The 16,309-nt window shown below is 38.0% G+C and overlaps 1 protein-coding gene and 1 long non-coding RNA gene across 4 annotated transcripts in view; both read right to left on the minus strand.

Annotated features, from left to right (window-relative positions):
• The window catches only part of LOC114161795 (uncharacterized), a 28,122-nt gene extending 22,301 nt beyond the window's left edge, over positions 1-5,821 (minus strand). The window contains exon 1 of the long non-coding RNA XR_003599069.1: positions 5,040-5,821. This is a non-coding gene — a long non-coding RNA (uncharacterized LOC114161795). The remainder of the gene's footprint in view (positions 1-5,039) is intronic.
• Positions 5,822-6,457: 636 nt separating this feature from the next.
• LOC114161774 (fibroblast growth factor 12) overlaps positions 6,458-16,309 on the minus strand; it is a 36,224-nt gene continuing 26,372 nt past the window's right edge. For all 3 annotated transcript variants that reach the window (XM_028045348.1, XM_028045347.1, XM_028045346.1), the window contains exons 2-5: positions 12,639-12,749; positions 12,010-12,113; positions 9,642-9,840; positions 6,458-8,118 (exon numbers count right to left, since the gene is read on the minus strand). In XM_028045348.1, the coding sequence (XP_027901149.1) occupies positions 7,967-8,118; positions 9,642-9,840; positions 12,010-12,113; positions 12,639-12,749 (566 nt within the window). In that variant the 3' untranslated portion in view covers positions 6,458-7,966. The remainder of the gene's footprint in view (positions 8,119-9,641; positions 9,841-12,009; positions 12,114-12,638; positions 12,750-16,309) is intronic.

Consider the following 16,309-nt stretch of genomic DNA (forward strand, 5'->3'; position numbering starts at 1 on the left):
GAGATTTTATTTTATGTCCACAGTTCTTAAGGTTTTTATGGCCCATTTGATCTTTTTCTTGTCAGAAACTTTTTCATTTCCTGTTTTTAGTTTAACTTAGATTTTTTAAAAAGAAGAACAAAGAAAAAGATTTAACAGAAAATTATGATGAAAATTTTCAGATTAGAAAAATCTTGGGGTTCCTGTTTTTTAGTTTAGTTTTGTTCTCCTTCATCTTCCGTCCAACTTTCTGAGGCCCCCACAGCGCCACCTGGCGGCACCACAGCGGGCCGCGGCCCCCACTTTGGGAAACACGGTACTAAGATGTTGGCACTAGAAACTGATCTAAAATATTAGGTAGGATCTTGTGTTTTTTTTAGTGTGGACTCTCTGGCCTTTTATTCTCTAGACCTGAACAGATTCTCAGGTGAGCCTGACGGCGGAAGTCTGCAGGTAAAACCGGAAACATTTTGTCTTATCGTGTTTTAAATTACACTAAAATCACTCAGCCTTGGTTTCACACTTAACTGTGAAGTAAAAATAAACCTATGAAGTTAATTAAAAGGAAAAGCAGGAAGAATCTGACATCTACTGTTTTCCTTCCGACTAACTTTCAGGTAAATTAGCATGTTTTCATTCAGATGCATTAATCTTTCCAGTTTCAGCTGCTGAGCTGGAACTGGAAAGTTTAACAGGTTGTTGATTAAAATCAGGGAAGATGTAGCTGATCGCGGCTTTCTGCTCTCACTCCTGATTGGATGTCGCCCCCTGCTGTTCCTACTGTGTAACGACATGAGGCCATAAATACTTTCTCTGCTGGATTAAAGTATAAAATGAGGACAGGAGTAAAACCCGCAGATTTTGTTCTGTCATTTGTTCTTTTTGGTTTCTATTGAATCAACAAACACTTTGAAGGTTTTCTGGTTTGAGAAAAATCATAAACAATCAGGAAAATGTCAGAAATAAACAGCTTTAATTTTATGGTCAATTTCAGTTTTATAATTTTTAATCATTCAAACCCAGAGTGAGTTGATCCCATTCAACAAATTAAGCCTTTAGTTTGAAACTGTGATATTTATGAATGAATGAATGAATGAACATGGTGAAAATATGACATTGAAAAATTAAACCCATTTTTTTCTCCAATAACAGGCAAAATCAGGGTTTTCCAAAGTGGGGGCCGCGGCCCGCTGTGGTGCCGCCAGGTGGCGCTGTGGGGGAATCAGGAAGCTGGAGAAAAATAAAAAAGCAAAAATAAAAAAAATGAAATCCCACAAACTGTTTAATAATAACATTTTCATCACAATTTTTGTTTTCTGTTATTCAATCATTTTTAAAATATAGAATCTAAAATAAAATAAATGATTTAAAACTTTTTTCCTTGTGCTCATTTTCTGATTGGCTGCTGGTCAAATTCATAAAATAAAATAAAATTTTTACATATTTTGTAGCTCAGTCTACAGGAGGCCATGGCCTGGAAACGTTTAGGAATCTCAGGACAAATTACTGTTACGAGTCTGAAGCCTTCAGACTCGTTCAGCTGCAGCAGACTCGTGTTTTTCTGTCTTTCCTCATCAAACATGGATGAAGCCGCTCGGCCTTTAGGACACCAGAACACTTAACAAAGCGTTCTGCGAAGTGGAAACTGGCTGAGTGCTTTTCCAGCTGAAACTCGACGAGCTTTTAACTCACAACTCAAACCGTCAAACAGAAAAGCAACAACAAAAAAGAAAAGACAAACAATGATAAAAATAACTTTTCCAGTTTAATCATATCCAAAAAGTAAAAATATATTTGTTCATTTTGTTGAAAGAAAGAACAGCTTTGTGTTTATGTGTTAATCTTGTTTTAACTCGCTCACAACAGAGGAAATAAAGTAAAACATAAGAGGAACAGAATGTTTATTTTAAAATAAAGGATATAAAAGGACCTTGTAATGTTGCAAATGCTAATTTTGTTTCACAGCAGAGTAACTGACTACTGTATGTTCACTGTGTCACAGAAACAGCCTGGGTCTATGTCTAATCAATTAATGTCCAGCATGTGTGTGATCTGCAGAGATGTTAGCTGCCTTTTTCCTGACCCTTGACCTGGTTGGAGGGAAGGTTAGATCTGATGGTCCTCTTTGCACACTTGATTATTTGTTGTGAATGGAAGGGAAATTAAAGAAACTGACTCATTTAATCAACAAAACATGACTTTCTTTTCTGAAAGAATCATTGTGAAAAATGTAAAACATCACATAAGCGGCGCAATGAACACTTTTACGTTCTTCTGGGCAAGATGACAGATGTGTCTTAAAAATAACATTTTGACGGCTAAATTAAACCTTCACAAGTAAAGTGAGACTTTTAACTGCTTCCATTCACCACTGCTGTGTTTAACACATTAGAACATCGTCAGCAGCAGTTATTTAAATCAGTTACCATTATTGATTATTTTTATTATTAGTTATTACTATTACTAGTAATTAATAAATTAAAAAATGAATGCAAAGTGATAACATCAGGATTATGAATCAGAGTAATTGTGTTTTAAACTAAAATAATGTAAAAATGTTAATGCACCCTGTGTATTAACTTTGTGTTTGTTTAACATATTTTAAAAATAATTTTAAATACACTTTTTATATTTAAAATGTTACTTCAAAGTACTTTCATACCTAAAAACTTTTTTTCTGTTCAAATTGAAGTTCCATGTTTCTGCCACCCGGAGGCGACAACAACCAGCTGCAGACAGGATCAACGTTTCAACCCACTGGGCTGTAAATAAAAAAAACAAAAACAACACAGACACTGAAATTCTTCTGTCATTCCTTTTTTATTTTTCATTTATTGTCATTTTTATTTTTCATCCTGCTGCGTAATTGCGATGAGTTTTTCTAATACATGATGCGTTTATATGATGGTGCAAACATCAGCAAACACAAAAAAACGTTCTCAAACGGATTCCCACATTTCATCACTGATTCCTGGCGCTGATTCCAGCGCCCCCTACAGTTTCAGAACCGAACAGCTTAGGGGATTACAGACTTTCACTGCTCTGAGTCTCTGCTCTGCCGGGGGGATGCCTTCAGGTGACAGGATAACCATTGGAATAATAAGCATTCACTTTGAGGTGATTTGTGTTTTCTGACAATACAACAAATTAATGTAAAATTTTATAATAACGACTAAAATTAAAAATCAAAAATACCAGCGGGATTAAACAAAAAAAAAAAACATGCAAAAGTTTTTACACTTAAAAGAAAAGTTAATCATTAATAAGGAAAGCAAAACATTTATAACAGAGATGTATGTTCTTATGTATGTTATTAATTTGATTATTTACAATTATTGTTAAGGGAAAAATAATTTTCCTTTCTGATTTTCTTTTTTGGATTTATGAACCTGGAAGAAGAAATTAATAAAATTAGAAACCTAGATGAAAAGTTAATCATAAATGTAAAAAACTAAACATACGACAAAGATTTATGCTTTCATGAATGTAATTAATTAGAATTTTTTACAATTGATTTTAAGAAATAAAACTGAAGCACAATTTTTTTTCTGATTTTTTTCCCATCTTATACACATGAGCTCAGAACAACAAATTAATAAAAATTTTAAAAAATTGTTCATCCATAATAATGTCTTGTTGGCCTTTCATACATTAAAGTCTGAGCCGTGATGTTTTGCAGTCACCTGAAGGCACGGATGCTTCAGAGCAGAAAGCAACTTAAGACACGTTTCTGTTTGGTCTGAAGCAGCTGATGTGGCAGAAAAAGACGCTAAAATTTCCCCGGCGCTCTGGGAAAAGTCAGCAGTCTCTACAATCCTCATGGTCCAATTAAAATCCCAAAGTGGAAGACTTTCTCAGAGGCAGAATGGTGGGTTGTGATTGGTTCATTCATTTCCCTCCATCAGTTCGTCTGTTTTTAATTTGATTCAGGAAGCCAATCAGACAGAGGATTCTTGACCCCGCAAACTGTGATCATAAGGGTCAGGGGTCAAACAGAACATCCAAACAGCAAACAGATTTATTGTCCCGGATTCGGCTGATGGGAGGAAGCAAGCTTCCTAAAAATGCTGAAAAACCAAACATCTGAAGTTTGTCAGGTTTCTGGCTGCAGGTCAGCAGGTCGTAAAGACGTAAACAGGAAAAAAAACTCAGAAAATTAAAAGATTACTCCCAGTTTTTTTCTATCTATGTCTGCTTTTCTATCTGGACCTGTTTTCAGGAAACCTGGTTGGTGTCAGGAGTTAAAGGGAGAAAACAACAGCAGGGGGCAGTGCTGCTTGAACATCACAACAGTTAAACAAATATGGAGGTTATTGGATGTTAAAATGTAAACGTTTCTCCGATCTGTCAGCGATTTTCCTGATTCAGATTTATGAAATTCAGATGGCGTTGCAGTAAAGTAGCTTCAGTTTCAGGGCAGTGCTGTTCGCAGAAGAAAGGCAGTGTTGAATCTGCTGCCACCGCCTCCCATCAGCTGACGCCCAGACGACGCCTGAACACAGCACGGTGGGGAAAGAAACCCGGGAAAAAAACAACTTTTAGGTTTTTTTCAATACATTTTATATTTAAACTACATTAATAAATCTCTCCAAAAAAACTGAGTCATATAAAAACATCTATAAATGCATTCATCCATTTTCTGAACCTATTTACACCACAGGGACACACAGGTCAACCATGAACACAACTACAGCAGGCTGTTTTAACATAAAATCAGCTTCGCCACACTTATTCTAGATGTCTGAAATTGGTTTATTTATATAGATTATTCACATATTAGTAAATTAAGATCTCTCTAATTGTATTATGACTAAATGACATCAGATTTAGCATAAAGTTGACTGGATGCTTCAATTCAAGGTTGATTACTGACAGACATATTAAATAACTAATCACAAATTTGAAAAATTTCACCTTTTGTTCTGGCTATAATTCTAAATAAAGTTATCTTAAAAGTATTTTTGGATAGGTGACATATAATCTTCTACTAATGAATACATTTTAATTTGAAATATATTACATTGCAGATATCTTGAAAGCAAATAATAACTCGGCAAAACTAATACTTAATACTTTTCCAAATAAATTTTAAATATCTGGCACATTTTTAATCTAGATTACTTTTCTATTTCATATATCTTGAATTAACCTTCTGACTATATCCTGAATAATTATTCTGTCTAGTCAAAACGTCCCAGATCTACATAGAATTTTAAAATTTCAAAGAAAAAAGTTATGAAATATTTTTTGAAAATACTCCGTTTTCACCTTGAGAATGGGTTACAGCAGTACTTTTACTCTTTAAAGCCATTTTTAAGTGCGTTGTTTGGCAGAGAATAATAGGAAATTCCTTGTAGATTTCAAAAAGTTCATGCTCTTACTAGTCAGAATGTAAATGCATAAATCTTAAATTATCAGTCAGTATAGTCAAAATGTATTATTTCAAATTAAAACACATTTTTAGTCATGAAAGTTATTTAGACAAAACAAATTTTATGCTAAAACTGCCTGCCATACACACGCATACTTAAGAGCAATTTAGAGAAACTAATTAACCTAACAGACTGATGCTTAGAAATCCCAGGTTTCTTTAACACACCATAACATTAACAGTTTGTTAGAAACACTCGACCATCTGCGGCTGTGAAAGCAACAAGAAAAACCAACACAGCATTAAGATGCTTCTGGTTTTCATCTAAAGACATTAAATTAAAAATGACCTTTTGCTGAGTCAAAAACAGTTTGCTAAGATCCTATGAAACTTAAAAACAATTAATATTTGAGAAAAATAAAAATTAATAAATTTTAATTTGAAATATATTAGGCTAAACTGGTATAACAATATAAAATGAAAATATTAACATTAAAATAAAATAGAGAGATTTAATCCTTACAAAATGTTTTGAATAAAATGATATCAATTAATAAAACAAAATTTCTTTTTTGCCAGCTTTCACTATTGGATATTTCTCATCTTTTTTAAATTTAAATTAAAACAACAAAAAATGACACATTCCACCAGGAGTTATGGATTATCAGCTTAACCTGAAATCACCTGGTTGCCTTTGGTTGGATCAGAAAATACTGCCCTCTTCCCTCCTTTACAGATGTAATTGGTCAATAATTTCCTTCCTTACCCTATGGATTATATTTTACTTTAAAATCAGACCAATAAGAGCTCAGCGTGTTATAGCACTCTGATTGTATTTCATATATTTGAGGTCACAAGGTGGGTGGAGCCTGTTTTCCGTTACACAACTCTGCTGTTAGTGAGTTAATAAATCATTTAAATTCTCCTGGCTGCGGGGGCGCCGCTGTGCTCTTAGGAAATACATCATGCAATAATCTCTTCCTACAAAGTGTCAGTACTTCGGACATGTGTGTGAACACTTAGACTCCTCCCACTCCTGACCTGTCACTCCCAGCATCAGCACTTTCTCCACAAAGCATAATTCCTATGAAAACCATCATTTCAAAGCATGCCAACATTTTTGCATTTTATTTCTGATTTTGGGAAGTGTTCGCTTTCTGGCCAAAGAAGCAGCAAATAGTCGACTGGTATTCTTAAAGTAATCTAAACAAAGCTCAATAAAATGTATTTCATTTATTGACCTTAGCTAGCTTTACATACACTTCTTTTATTTTGAAAACTGTAATTACTTCTCCACAGACAGAGAAATGAAAAAAATTGTCTTGTACATAGAGTTATTTTTGCATTACTTCATGTAGTTTGTAGAGAGACCTGTGTGTGTACTCATTTTTGTTGCCTCATTGGGAGCTTTTCTGGCTTAAACATCAACATTCTCAATAACCTCAGTGGTATTAAAGTTTTTGGGTTATATTTAGACAAACATTTAGCTGGAAATTAATTTCATGTAATAAGGATGACAGAAAAGCTAAAGGTTTGGTTGTGTGTGTTCTTGTTTTTATGTCCCCATGAGGACCCAGTCTGGTCACCAGCTTTATCAGGACCTGATGTCCTCACAAACCAAACCTTCTTCCCAGTGAGTTGGACATCAAATTCAGGGTTCAGGTTTGTGGTAAAACTTTGTTTCCATACTAAGTTTTTTGCCTTTAACTTCAACTGACATGCAGAAAGTGCCCCCTACCAACAAAATGCATTTCCACTCAGGTAAAAACTTAAACACAGAAATGTTAACAAATGGTTTTACCTGTTTTCTTGTATGGTGATTTTAGTAATGTTTGACAGAATATTTAACCACATTATTTATCAAGACAAGGTAAAATAGGGGGAAGTTGTTAATTTTGGTTCATACTAACATCTGTTAGCATGTTTTTTTTTCTTCAAATGAATTTCATCAAGAGCACCTGGCTTTGTTGTCTTTCTTTTTCGCTTTCGAGAAGCAAACTAAAGTTGTTAACTAAACCCAGAACAAGTCCCTGACCTTTCAAACAAAGAAACTAAACAAATTGTGGCACCTGAAACAGAACCTCCTCCGTCTGATTTGACAGAAAACACGGAGAGGAAGAAGAAGAAGAAGAAGAAGAAGAAGAAGCACAGCGTGTGGGAAGTGCGAAGGTTTTAGCATTCATTAGAAAACAAAGAGAAGTGAAGTTTCTACATGACTTAAAGCTTCAGAGTTCGGAGCGCTTGCCCGACTCCACAGATATTTTGTCATCATTGTGACAGAAATGATGATGATTACAATGTGTTGATGAGGAGTAGGTGTGCTAGCCTCCTGGCACTATTTCAGCAGGACTTTTTGCATAAAATGTAAATCTCAATCAACGTCCTGATTTTTTTTTTCATTTTCAAGCAAGCCCCTCCCCCATGCCCTTGCTCGTTAAAATATTTCATCACAAGCAAGAAGAATTTTCCCGGATTTTTAAAATCTTCTTTTTACATTGTTTTCTTCGTCATCGTTGTCTTGGCGGTTGGTCGGTGTGGTTGTAGTTGCTGAACACAGGGATTGTTAAAATGGGAGTTCTCATCCTCTTCCTCCTCCTCCTGTGGGGGCGCTGCAGGCTATGACGCCTCCCGCTCTGTGGAGGAGTTGGCGGACCGCCGCTGTGGTCGGTCCAGGCTCCTGGCGCGGCCGCTGTTCAGTGTCGGGCTCCGCGATGACTTCAGCAGCTTCTCCTCCAGCTCATGCAGAGACGGCTCCTTGTACATGCAAACTGCAGAGGAGACAAGAAAACAACATGTCAACCCCAGTAGTGTGCCTTGACATCTGTTGTAAATTTGCGCTGCACAAATAAACTGAATTGAACTATATTGTATAAATAATGTCTGAAAACAAGTTTTCTTTTTTCATATCAATGAGCTTGGGAAAATTGTAAAATTAACATTCCTTCAGACTTCATACAGGAATTGTATCTTTCCCATCTGAAAAGTAAATTGGTCAAAAAGCTATGAAAACCAAACTTTTATCAGGTGCAGAAACCAGCCAATAAAATGATCGGACCAGTGTGGAACCAACTGTTCCTGATGCTGATCCAGTTAAATCCCAGAATTCAGTCCAGTTGCTTATGACCTGCTGGAATGAGATAGAGCTGCTTAATCTGAAGGAAAACAATAAAACCACTAGCAGAAGGTTCTTCAGCCTGAACTGAGGTTGTAGGTGAGGGAAACGGTGTTGCAGCAGAGCTGCAGGGTGAGGACAGGGATGAAGAAGGTGATAGCAACGAACAGCTGAAAGCAGAGACGGAGCCTCATGTTTCCTATTGAAGCTCCAGCTGCGTCATTAGAGATTCACCTTGACCTCAAAGAAGCTCCTGTAGCTCATCTGACTAAACCCTGAGCTCAATCTGAACTTTAGCAGCTTTCACACAGAACCAGACTCAAAACAAAGAAAAGAAATAAAGACTGAAAGGTTTCATAAAACACATTCTCAAATAGGATTTGCTCACAGTAATGATGAAGGTATGTTGATATTCTTCTTCAGTGTCTTTATAGGAAAGGTTAATGTCTCCACCTTCTAAAAATGAAGAAATCTGAATTTTAAACTGAATATTGATTTTCTCCTACTTAGAAAACAGATACTATCCAATAAATGTGTGAGTGAAGGGTTTCACTTAACCCCAAATTTGTTTTGTTAGTTTTTTGCTGTTAAACTGTTTAAATAGGTTCTATTTGAGGTTCTATCTTTGTTTCTGTTTTGACATTTCATATAAATTTGTCTACTGCTGCATTATTTTGCCAATAATAACCTTAGTGCTGCCCTCTTTGGGTTGAACAGTGGCTACTGCAGTTGAATTTGTGTACTGGTTAACCAGTACAGCTTTTACATCACACAGTGCTGCATTCAGGTGTGAAATCATCTCACCCAGACAAGCGCCCCCTGGTGGTGAGTGTTTATCAAAAAGTTGCTAAATTTGTCGCTTGTCACTTTTTTGATAAAAAAGTTACTAGATGGGTTTGAAAAGTTGCTTAATATAGCAACAAAGTCGTCAGGTTGGCAGCAGTGCTTCCCTTGTCCTGACCACACCCCCTTTGCGCTGATCTGGACACTGATCAGTGCTCATCAGTATATCTTGGCTCCGCCCACTTTGCTGGAATTTAAAAACGTCTAATCTGGCTCTGACAGGACTAAACTTAACACCAAATGAAGCTGTTGCTAAAGCTTACCGGTAACCTGGGAATCCTAGGAGACTGAAAGGAAGGTGACTAAACTTCTTCAGAAAGGAAAACGTCTGCTCACCTTCAATGGGTCTGGGAACGAAATGTGAGCAGGGTTTAGTCTTCTTCACTCGGTTCCCCTTCATAATGATGCCGTCCTTGTTCAGACCCAGGAACCAGGCCCGGCCCGACTCGTGCTGCCGGTACATGGTGGATGAGTAGATGACGTAGTAGTTCTCAAACACAGACTCCTTAAATTTACACTCTGGTGTGAAAATATCCTGACAGAGACACACAAAAAAATTGTTTTTATTTTAACTACTAAACAAAAAGTCATCCAAACATTGCTGGTTTTGGGTCTGACAAATACAAATATGTTAAGATACAAAAAAGAACATTTATGTAAATTATTAATTTAATTAGCAAGTCAAACCTCCATTTCAGTTTTAACTCTCATGTGTAACAAAGTGGTTAAATTATACAAAATCCAACTAATTATTATAAACTTAAAATATTCATGCTCAGTACATTGAACTAAATAGGATCCAGAAAGTTTTTTTTTCTTCCCATAAATAATGTTTGAAACTGAAAGTTCAAATCTATTTTTTAGATTAAGGATTGTTCCTTTCAATTTCAGATCAGTTTCAAAAGTTTCTTTAATTTTTTTTAGTTTAGAAAACACATTTTTGAACTAACTTTATGGTCCTAATTTGGCTCAATACTGTAAGTTATGATTCTACAGCCAAGCCAAACAGGGCCAGAATTTTGAAACTGAAAAACAAAATCTGAAAAGAAAAATACCCAGCGAATTTCAAAAGTAGTTTGGAATTTTTTGTTTCAAAATTGTTTTTCAGTTTCAAATGTTTGTTCTTTAAGTTGACAAATGATCAGATTCAAATATAATATGTGATAATAGTTATTTTTTCTTTATTTGACACAACTCCCACTATTATCTCACATCACTGTAGCTACTGTGATCAGACATTAGCCAAAATAAACCTCTGTAACATAACAGATTAACACAAACGTTTTCACACTTTTGACTGATTCTGTTATTTTCTGGGTGCTGTAGAGTTGGTACTCTACACTAACCCTCTGTTTCCCTTCATAGCTAACAATAGCAAGTAGCTTGAATGCATCAATAGCAGAAATGTTAGCAAGAGCACTGTTGTGGTGCAAGACAAATACCTATTCATTACAGTGCACTGAATAGTTTAACAGCATTTCTTACCGTGAATTTAACAAAGCCTTGAAGCAGATAATTTGTTTTGAGGATTTTTAGTAACAGAGTTACTGGTTAACATGAGTCCTGGTGTCACGTTCCGGTACTGTAGTACTCGGTATGTCAGAGTTTGATCAACATACCTCTAAAGCTGAACTGCAACCACAAACACAGACTATTTTAAAATGCTACGATTAGTACCTGAAGTAAAACCTTAACTTTAAATATTTGTTTGTCTAGCGCAGAGTTTATCTGTGTCTGTCTCCCATGGAGTGGGCAGGGCAGCAACGCTGACCTCATTCTGCAAATATCTGATGGTGACCTGAAGCCAAACGTGAGTCTGCTGAGCAAGTTTAACCTCCACACATGGAACAGGTGTGTGTGTGTGTGTGTACTTGTTTATGTCGCCATGAAGGTCACTGGGTTTTAAAAGGACCAAATTGAAATACAGACTGATTTATAGGATTAGGTTAATTGTTTGGGATTGGCATAAATGCAGTTATTAAAATGATTGGAAATTAATACAAAGTATAAATATGGGTAGAAACACAAATTTCTGTGTGTAAGTGTGTGTGAGGCCTCAGGATATAACAGGTGGTGAGCAGTTGAGCCAATCAGAGCAGAACACTTCCCTTCCACATTTTGTCTCATTCCATGTATTTTATTAGGACTTTATGTGACAGACCAACACAAAGTAGTGTGCTAGCTAGCTAGCTAATTAATTAGTTGCATATACAGTATATCTACCTGAATATATATATATATATATATATATATAATTAGATGTTAAATGTTTAGCTAAAGATTTAGATGCAGTGTAAGTCTTTAGTTAGACATCTGAATATTTAGCCTAAAATTTTGCTAAATAATTCAATATTTAATTTGAATCTAAATATTTATCTAGCTAGCTAAAAATTCAATTTCAGGCTCTATATTAATTTCAACTAACTCAATGTTTAGCAAAAATATTTGTATAAGATGTTAAATATTTAGCAAGTTGGCTAACAAAATATTTAGCTTCATAAGTATTTACTTTCAAACTGTAACAATTATGAATGAATGAATATGAATGAATGCCTTTGAAAAATTAGCAATTTTCCCCTCTTACTTTAGGCTAAATAACTCAAATTGTTCATTTTTGACTGTGTAATTTAGAAATCAAGGAGCCATTACCTAGTTTGATTTTTTCCAGCATAATGAAAACATGTAAAGTGTTGAAGAGTCTTACAGATGTGTAGAGGAAGCCCTCAGCGTTCATGCCCACATAGAGGGCGGCCTTCACGCCCTGGATGGCCACCACCCTCAGCCCCACCGGGATCAAGTTGAACAGAGCTGCAGGACGAGACAGAAACACGCTCAGAGACAGAAACACGTTCAGAGACAGGAACGCGTTCAGAGACAGGAACGCATTCAGAGACAGGAACGCATCCATCCTGTAGTTGAGTTAAATAAGACATGCGCTGCCTCTGCTTCTGCCGCTCGCCTTCAGCTGAAAAATGCAGAGAAACAGAAGAAAAGAGCGAGGGACCGAGTGATGGGAGGTGATTTAATCCTGGGAGACTGAGAGCTGGCGTGTGGGTGAGGAGGATGAGAAGGAGGATGAGGAGGAAGAGGCCTGTGGCGATGCTGCTGCTAATCCTCCTTTATTTAACTCAGATGATCTGAGAGAAAACCAAAACATCTCCTCCTCCTCTTCGTCTCCATGTCCTCCTTTTCATCTGGTTTTCAGCAGCAGCTCTGATCTGCAGCAGGAACGCGGCTGGAAACATTCCGGAGATCAGCTTCCTGTGATCTGCAGCTCCGAGCCAACGGGGCGGCTCGGTGTTTCAGATCAGCAGGTCGCAGCCTGAAGCTTACTGTAGTCGCTGTTCTCGTCTTTGCAGCCGCTGATGGTCCCATCGGGAAGCATCTGCAGGAAGAAGCCCTGCTCGCTGTGGAGACGCGTCACGATGCCTTTCAGCTGCGGCTCTGCAACACAAACACACAAACACCAGGTCAGATCCGCGCCTGCTTCCTCTCCTGCTTCCTCTCCTGCTTCCTCTCCTGCTTCCTCTCCTGCTTCCTCTCCTGCTTCCTCACCTGCTTCCTCTCCTAGTCTGCTACACATTTAAATTCTGGAGATCTTATTGCAGCTTTCCTTTCCTTCCTACCATCTGATCTTCTGATCCAACATCAAGCAGCCAGACTTTCCTGTGATTTCCTAAAGTCTTAATCCACACCTGAAGCTCTTTATGTGTTTTTCAGGCACATAGCGCCATTCTGTAGTACAATCAGATCAAATGAAATGTTACCTTCATTTCCTGTAATTATTATATAAAATTTAAATTCCCTTCTCACCCACCGCGGGTGGTTCTTATCCTCTGAGCTCGGGTCCTCTACCAGAGGCCTGGGAGCTTGAGGGTTCTGCGCAGTATCTTGGCTGTGCCAAGGACTGCACATTTCTGGACTGAGATGTCTGATGTTGTTCCTGGGATCTGTTGTAGCCATTGGTCCAGTTTGGGGATGACTGCCCCGAGGGCCCCGATGACCACAGGCACCACTGTGGTCTTCACCTTCCAGGCCCTCTCCAGTTCCTCCCTGAGGCCCTGGTATTTCTCTAGTTTCTCGTGCTCCTTTTTCCTGATGTTGCAGTCGCTTGGTATTGCTACATCTACCACAACGGCTTTCCTCTGTTGTTTATCCACTACGACAATGTCTGGTTGGTTCGCCATATATATATATATATATATATATATATATATATATATATATATATATATGGGTGTGTGTGTGTATGTGTGTCCACCCAGGTGTTTTGCAGCTGTACGGTTGCCATGGAGATATAAAGATTTCTCAAACTTGAAAGAATCAAAGCAGCACTCCAGGTTTGTTTTTGATGAAGGAGTAATAAATATAACATGATGATTTTACATGCGCTGCCTCTTTAGTGTTTTTCTTTGGATTCAAACTCTGAGATCCTTTGATGCGTAGAGAACATGCGGCACAATTCAGCGAAAAAACAAACTGAGTCTTTTGGAGTTCATAGCTGACATCAGTCATCGTGAGCCTGAACTAAAACTCTGAGGTCCTTTAGCTAAAGCTAGCATTAGCAAGGAGGTAAAATGGCTCCAAATGCGTCAGCAGAGCGTTGCAGGAATCTGCAGCGACGTTTCTACCCCACGACTTCTTGATTGATCAAAGAAAATGAAGTATGAGGGGTTAAAACAATTGAATGTTTCTGGGAATCTGAGAACAGATGAGACAGCTTCCCTGTCCCACAGCATGACGCTTCCCCCACCGTGTGTCACTGTGGGGACGGCATTTTAACAGCAGCTTAACGACACGCTTCAGTTAAAGGTTTGTATCTAAGATGAATAGAAAAAACACAGTGGTTGGCACCACTAGCTAAAAGTTAGCTGTGCTAACCTGAAAACACTAATCATAAACATTAGTTCCGCTAACACGTTGTATCATCATGGTATTTAGTGGAAGCTAACGCTAAACACATCATGTGGATGTAAGAACATGATTACGCTCTCACATCAATTCATAAATGTGAATTTTTCCATATTTGTTTATTTGACATCCCTGGTTGTTTGTGCATGTTAGTGTTGTATTCTTCTGTATTTTTCATTGTTTGTTGTATAACTTCTGCCAGATTAACAAAGTCTCTTGAAAAAAAGAGGAGTGGAAACAAAATTGCTGCATAAACAAACTTCAAAATAAGAGCATGAATATAAACGTCTAACTACTTGAAGAATTCTTCAGAGTCAATAACCAAAACTTCAGCACTGATGTCGAACTTCATTCACCTCAACGTGCATTTCACCTTTATAATTTATCTGGAAAGATTAATTTAGTGGAAGATATGTGAGCTAAACTTTTTTCAAAGTTAGCAAAATTGCTAATTAGTGAAAATGAAAAAAAAAAAAATCCTCCCAGTAAAACCTCAACCAGTGTTAGCAGGTCCCAGCCTGCTTATGCTGCTCCGTCTCAGCGTCTCCATCTCTGATCTGTGAGCCGACCGAGGCTCAACTGATGGTCCAGCTGGACCGTCTGAGGAGGAGGAGACAATGTGGGCCAAGAGGCCTCAAATAGACCAGGAGACACAGAGCTGAATGTGGAGCAGCCACTAACCTCCAGACAAGGCTGCTTAATTAACTGCTTCCTTAGCTGATTGGTTAGCTGCTTCGTTAGCTGATTGGTTAGCTGCTTTGTTAGCTGATTGGTTAGCTGCTTTGTTAGCTGATTGGTTAGCTGCTTCCTTAGCCTCTCCATGAAACAACAGAAGCCTGAAAACTACCTGAGGAAGTCAGAGCAGCTTTTGTCTTTCATCTGGAGAGAGAAGAGTGAAACAGAAACTTTGTTTGACTCCATCTCATGTTTGATTTGAGGATGAAAACAGGCAGAAAATGTTCCTCTGAAAATGTTGGACTGCAGGATGAGTTCAGGGCTAAATGACCTTTGACCTTTTCATGTGTTCCTCTGCAGCTTGTTTGTGGTGTTGGCAGATCTGCCCTGATGTTAGCAGATCATGTTTCTGTTTCCTGACATGAATCATCTGCTAGCTGCTCACGCTGATTAGCATCAGCTCATCCAGAGGCGTTTTCTCCCTGCGCCGCTAAATTTAGACGGATTTCACACTTCCTGACTTCAGCAGCTGCAAAGAGAAGAAGAAGAAGAAATGTCTCATCACAAGGCGAGGCGACATGGAGCTGACTGAGGGCGACGCTCAGAACCGGACCAGAACCTCCCGACGCGCTGCTGTCCGACCAATCAGAGCACGCTTTACTGGAGGAGAGGTTTTCCCTAGACATACAACGACTAGATGCTGCAGCAAACTCAGAGAAAACTATTATTAACCTAAATACATCCAACCTTTCATCCAACCGTTCATCCATTCGTAAATCACAGCTTGGTGATTCTGACCATCAAAAAGAAAATGGCGGCTGGTTGGGTTTATAGTTGAGTGTGCGATTGCTAATCTCGCCGTCCATTAGCCGAGCTAGCGCACCGTTAGCCACCTTTCACTCAAAGTTGAAGATCTGGTTGGTGATTTTTAGCATCAGTTTGATTCGGTCTTGATGTGATCGCTCTGTGAACGCTGTCTTTTCACAGAAAGCGGAACCAACTTTCCCGTCGAGTTTAAAAGCCACTCGCTGGCTCGGTTCGCACATGCTCAGTGCGAACTTTTAAAAGCATGACTCAGCAGAGACCAGGGAGTTTGACGAATCCTCTTCTGATCCAGAAACCTGTTTACAGCAGTTGATTAACTGAATGTGTTTGGAGACTTAAAACAATAACATAAAATTGTTGCTAATTTATAATCAAGTGATTGAATGGAAATGCTGATACCAGCCGTTTGTACAAATGAACAATTAGTTATTGTCAGGCTCTGAAAAGTATTTCAGTTCATTTTAATCCAAACGTTTTTTGTTCACCTCTCCTCATGCAGTCAGAAAGCCTCGCTCAGCCGTTTGGCTCTAAGGTTTTTACAGAAGTCCGACTGCAGGGACGCCGGGTCGGAGAGAGATCTGCAGAGACCCGGT

Source organism: Xiphophorus couchianus, chromosome 18 (genome assembly GCF_001444195.1).
Source record: "Xiphophorus couchianus chromosome 18, X_couchianus-1.0, whole genome shotgun sequence".
Lineage (NCBI taxonomy): Eukaryota > Metazoa > Chordata > Actinopteri > Cyprinodontiformes > Poeciliidae > Xiphophorus > Xiphophorus couchianus.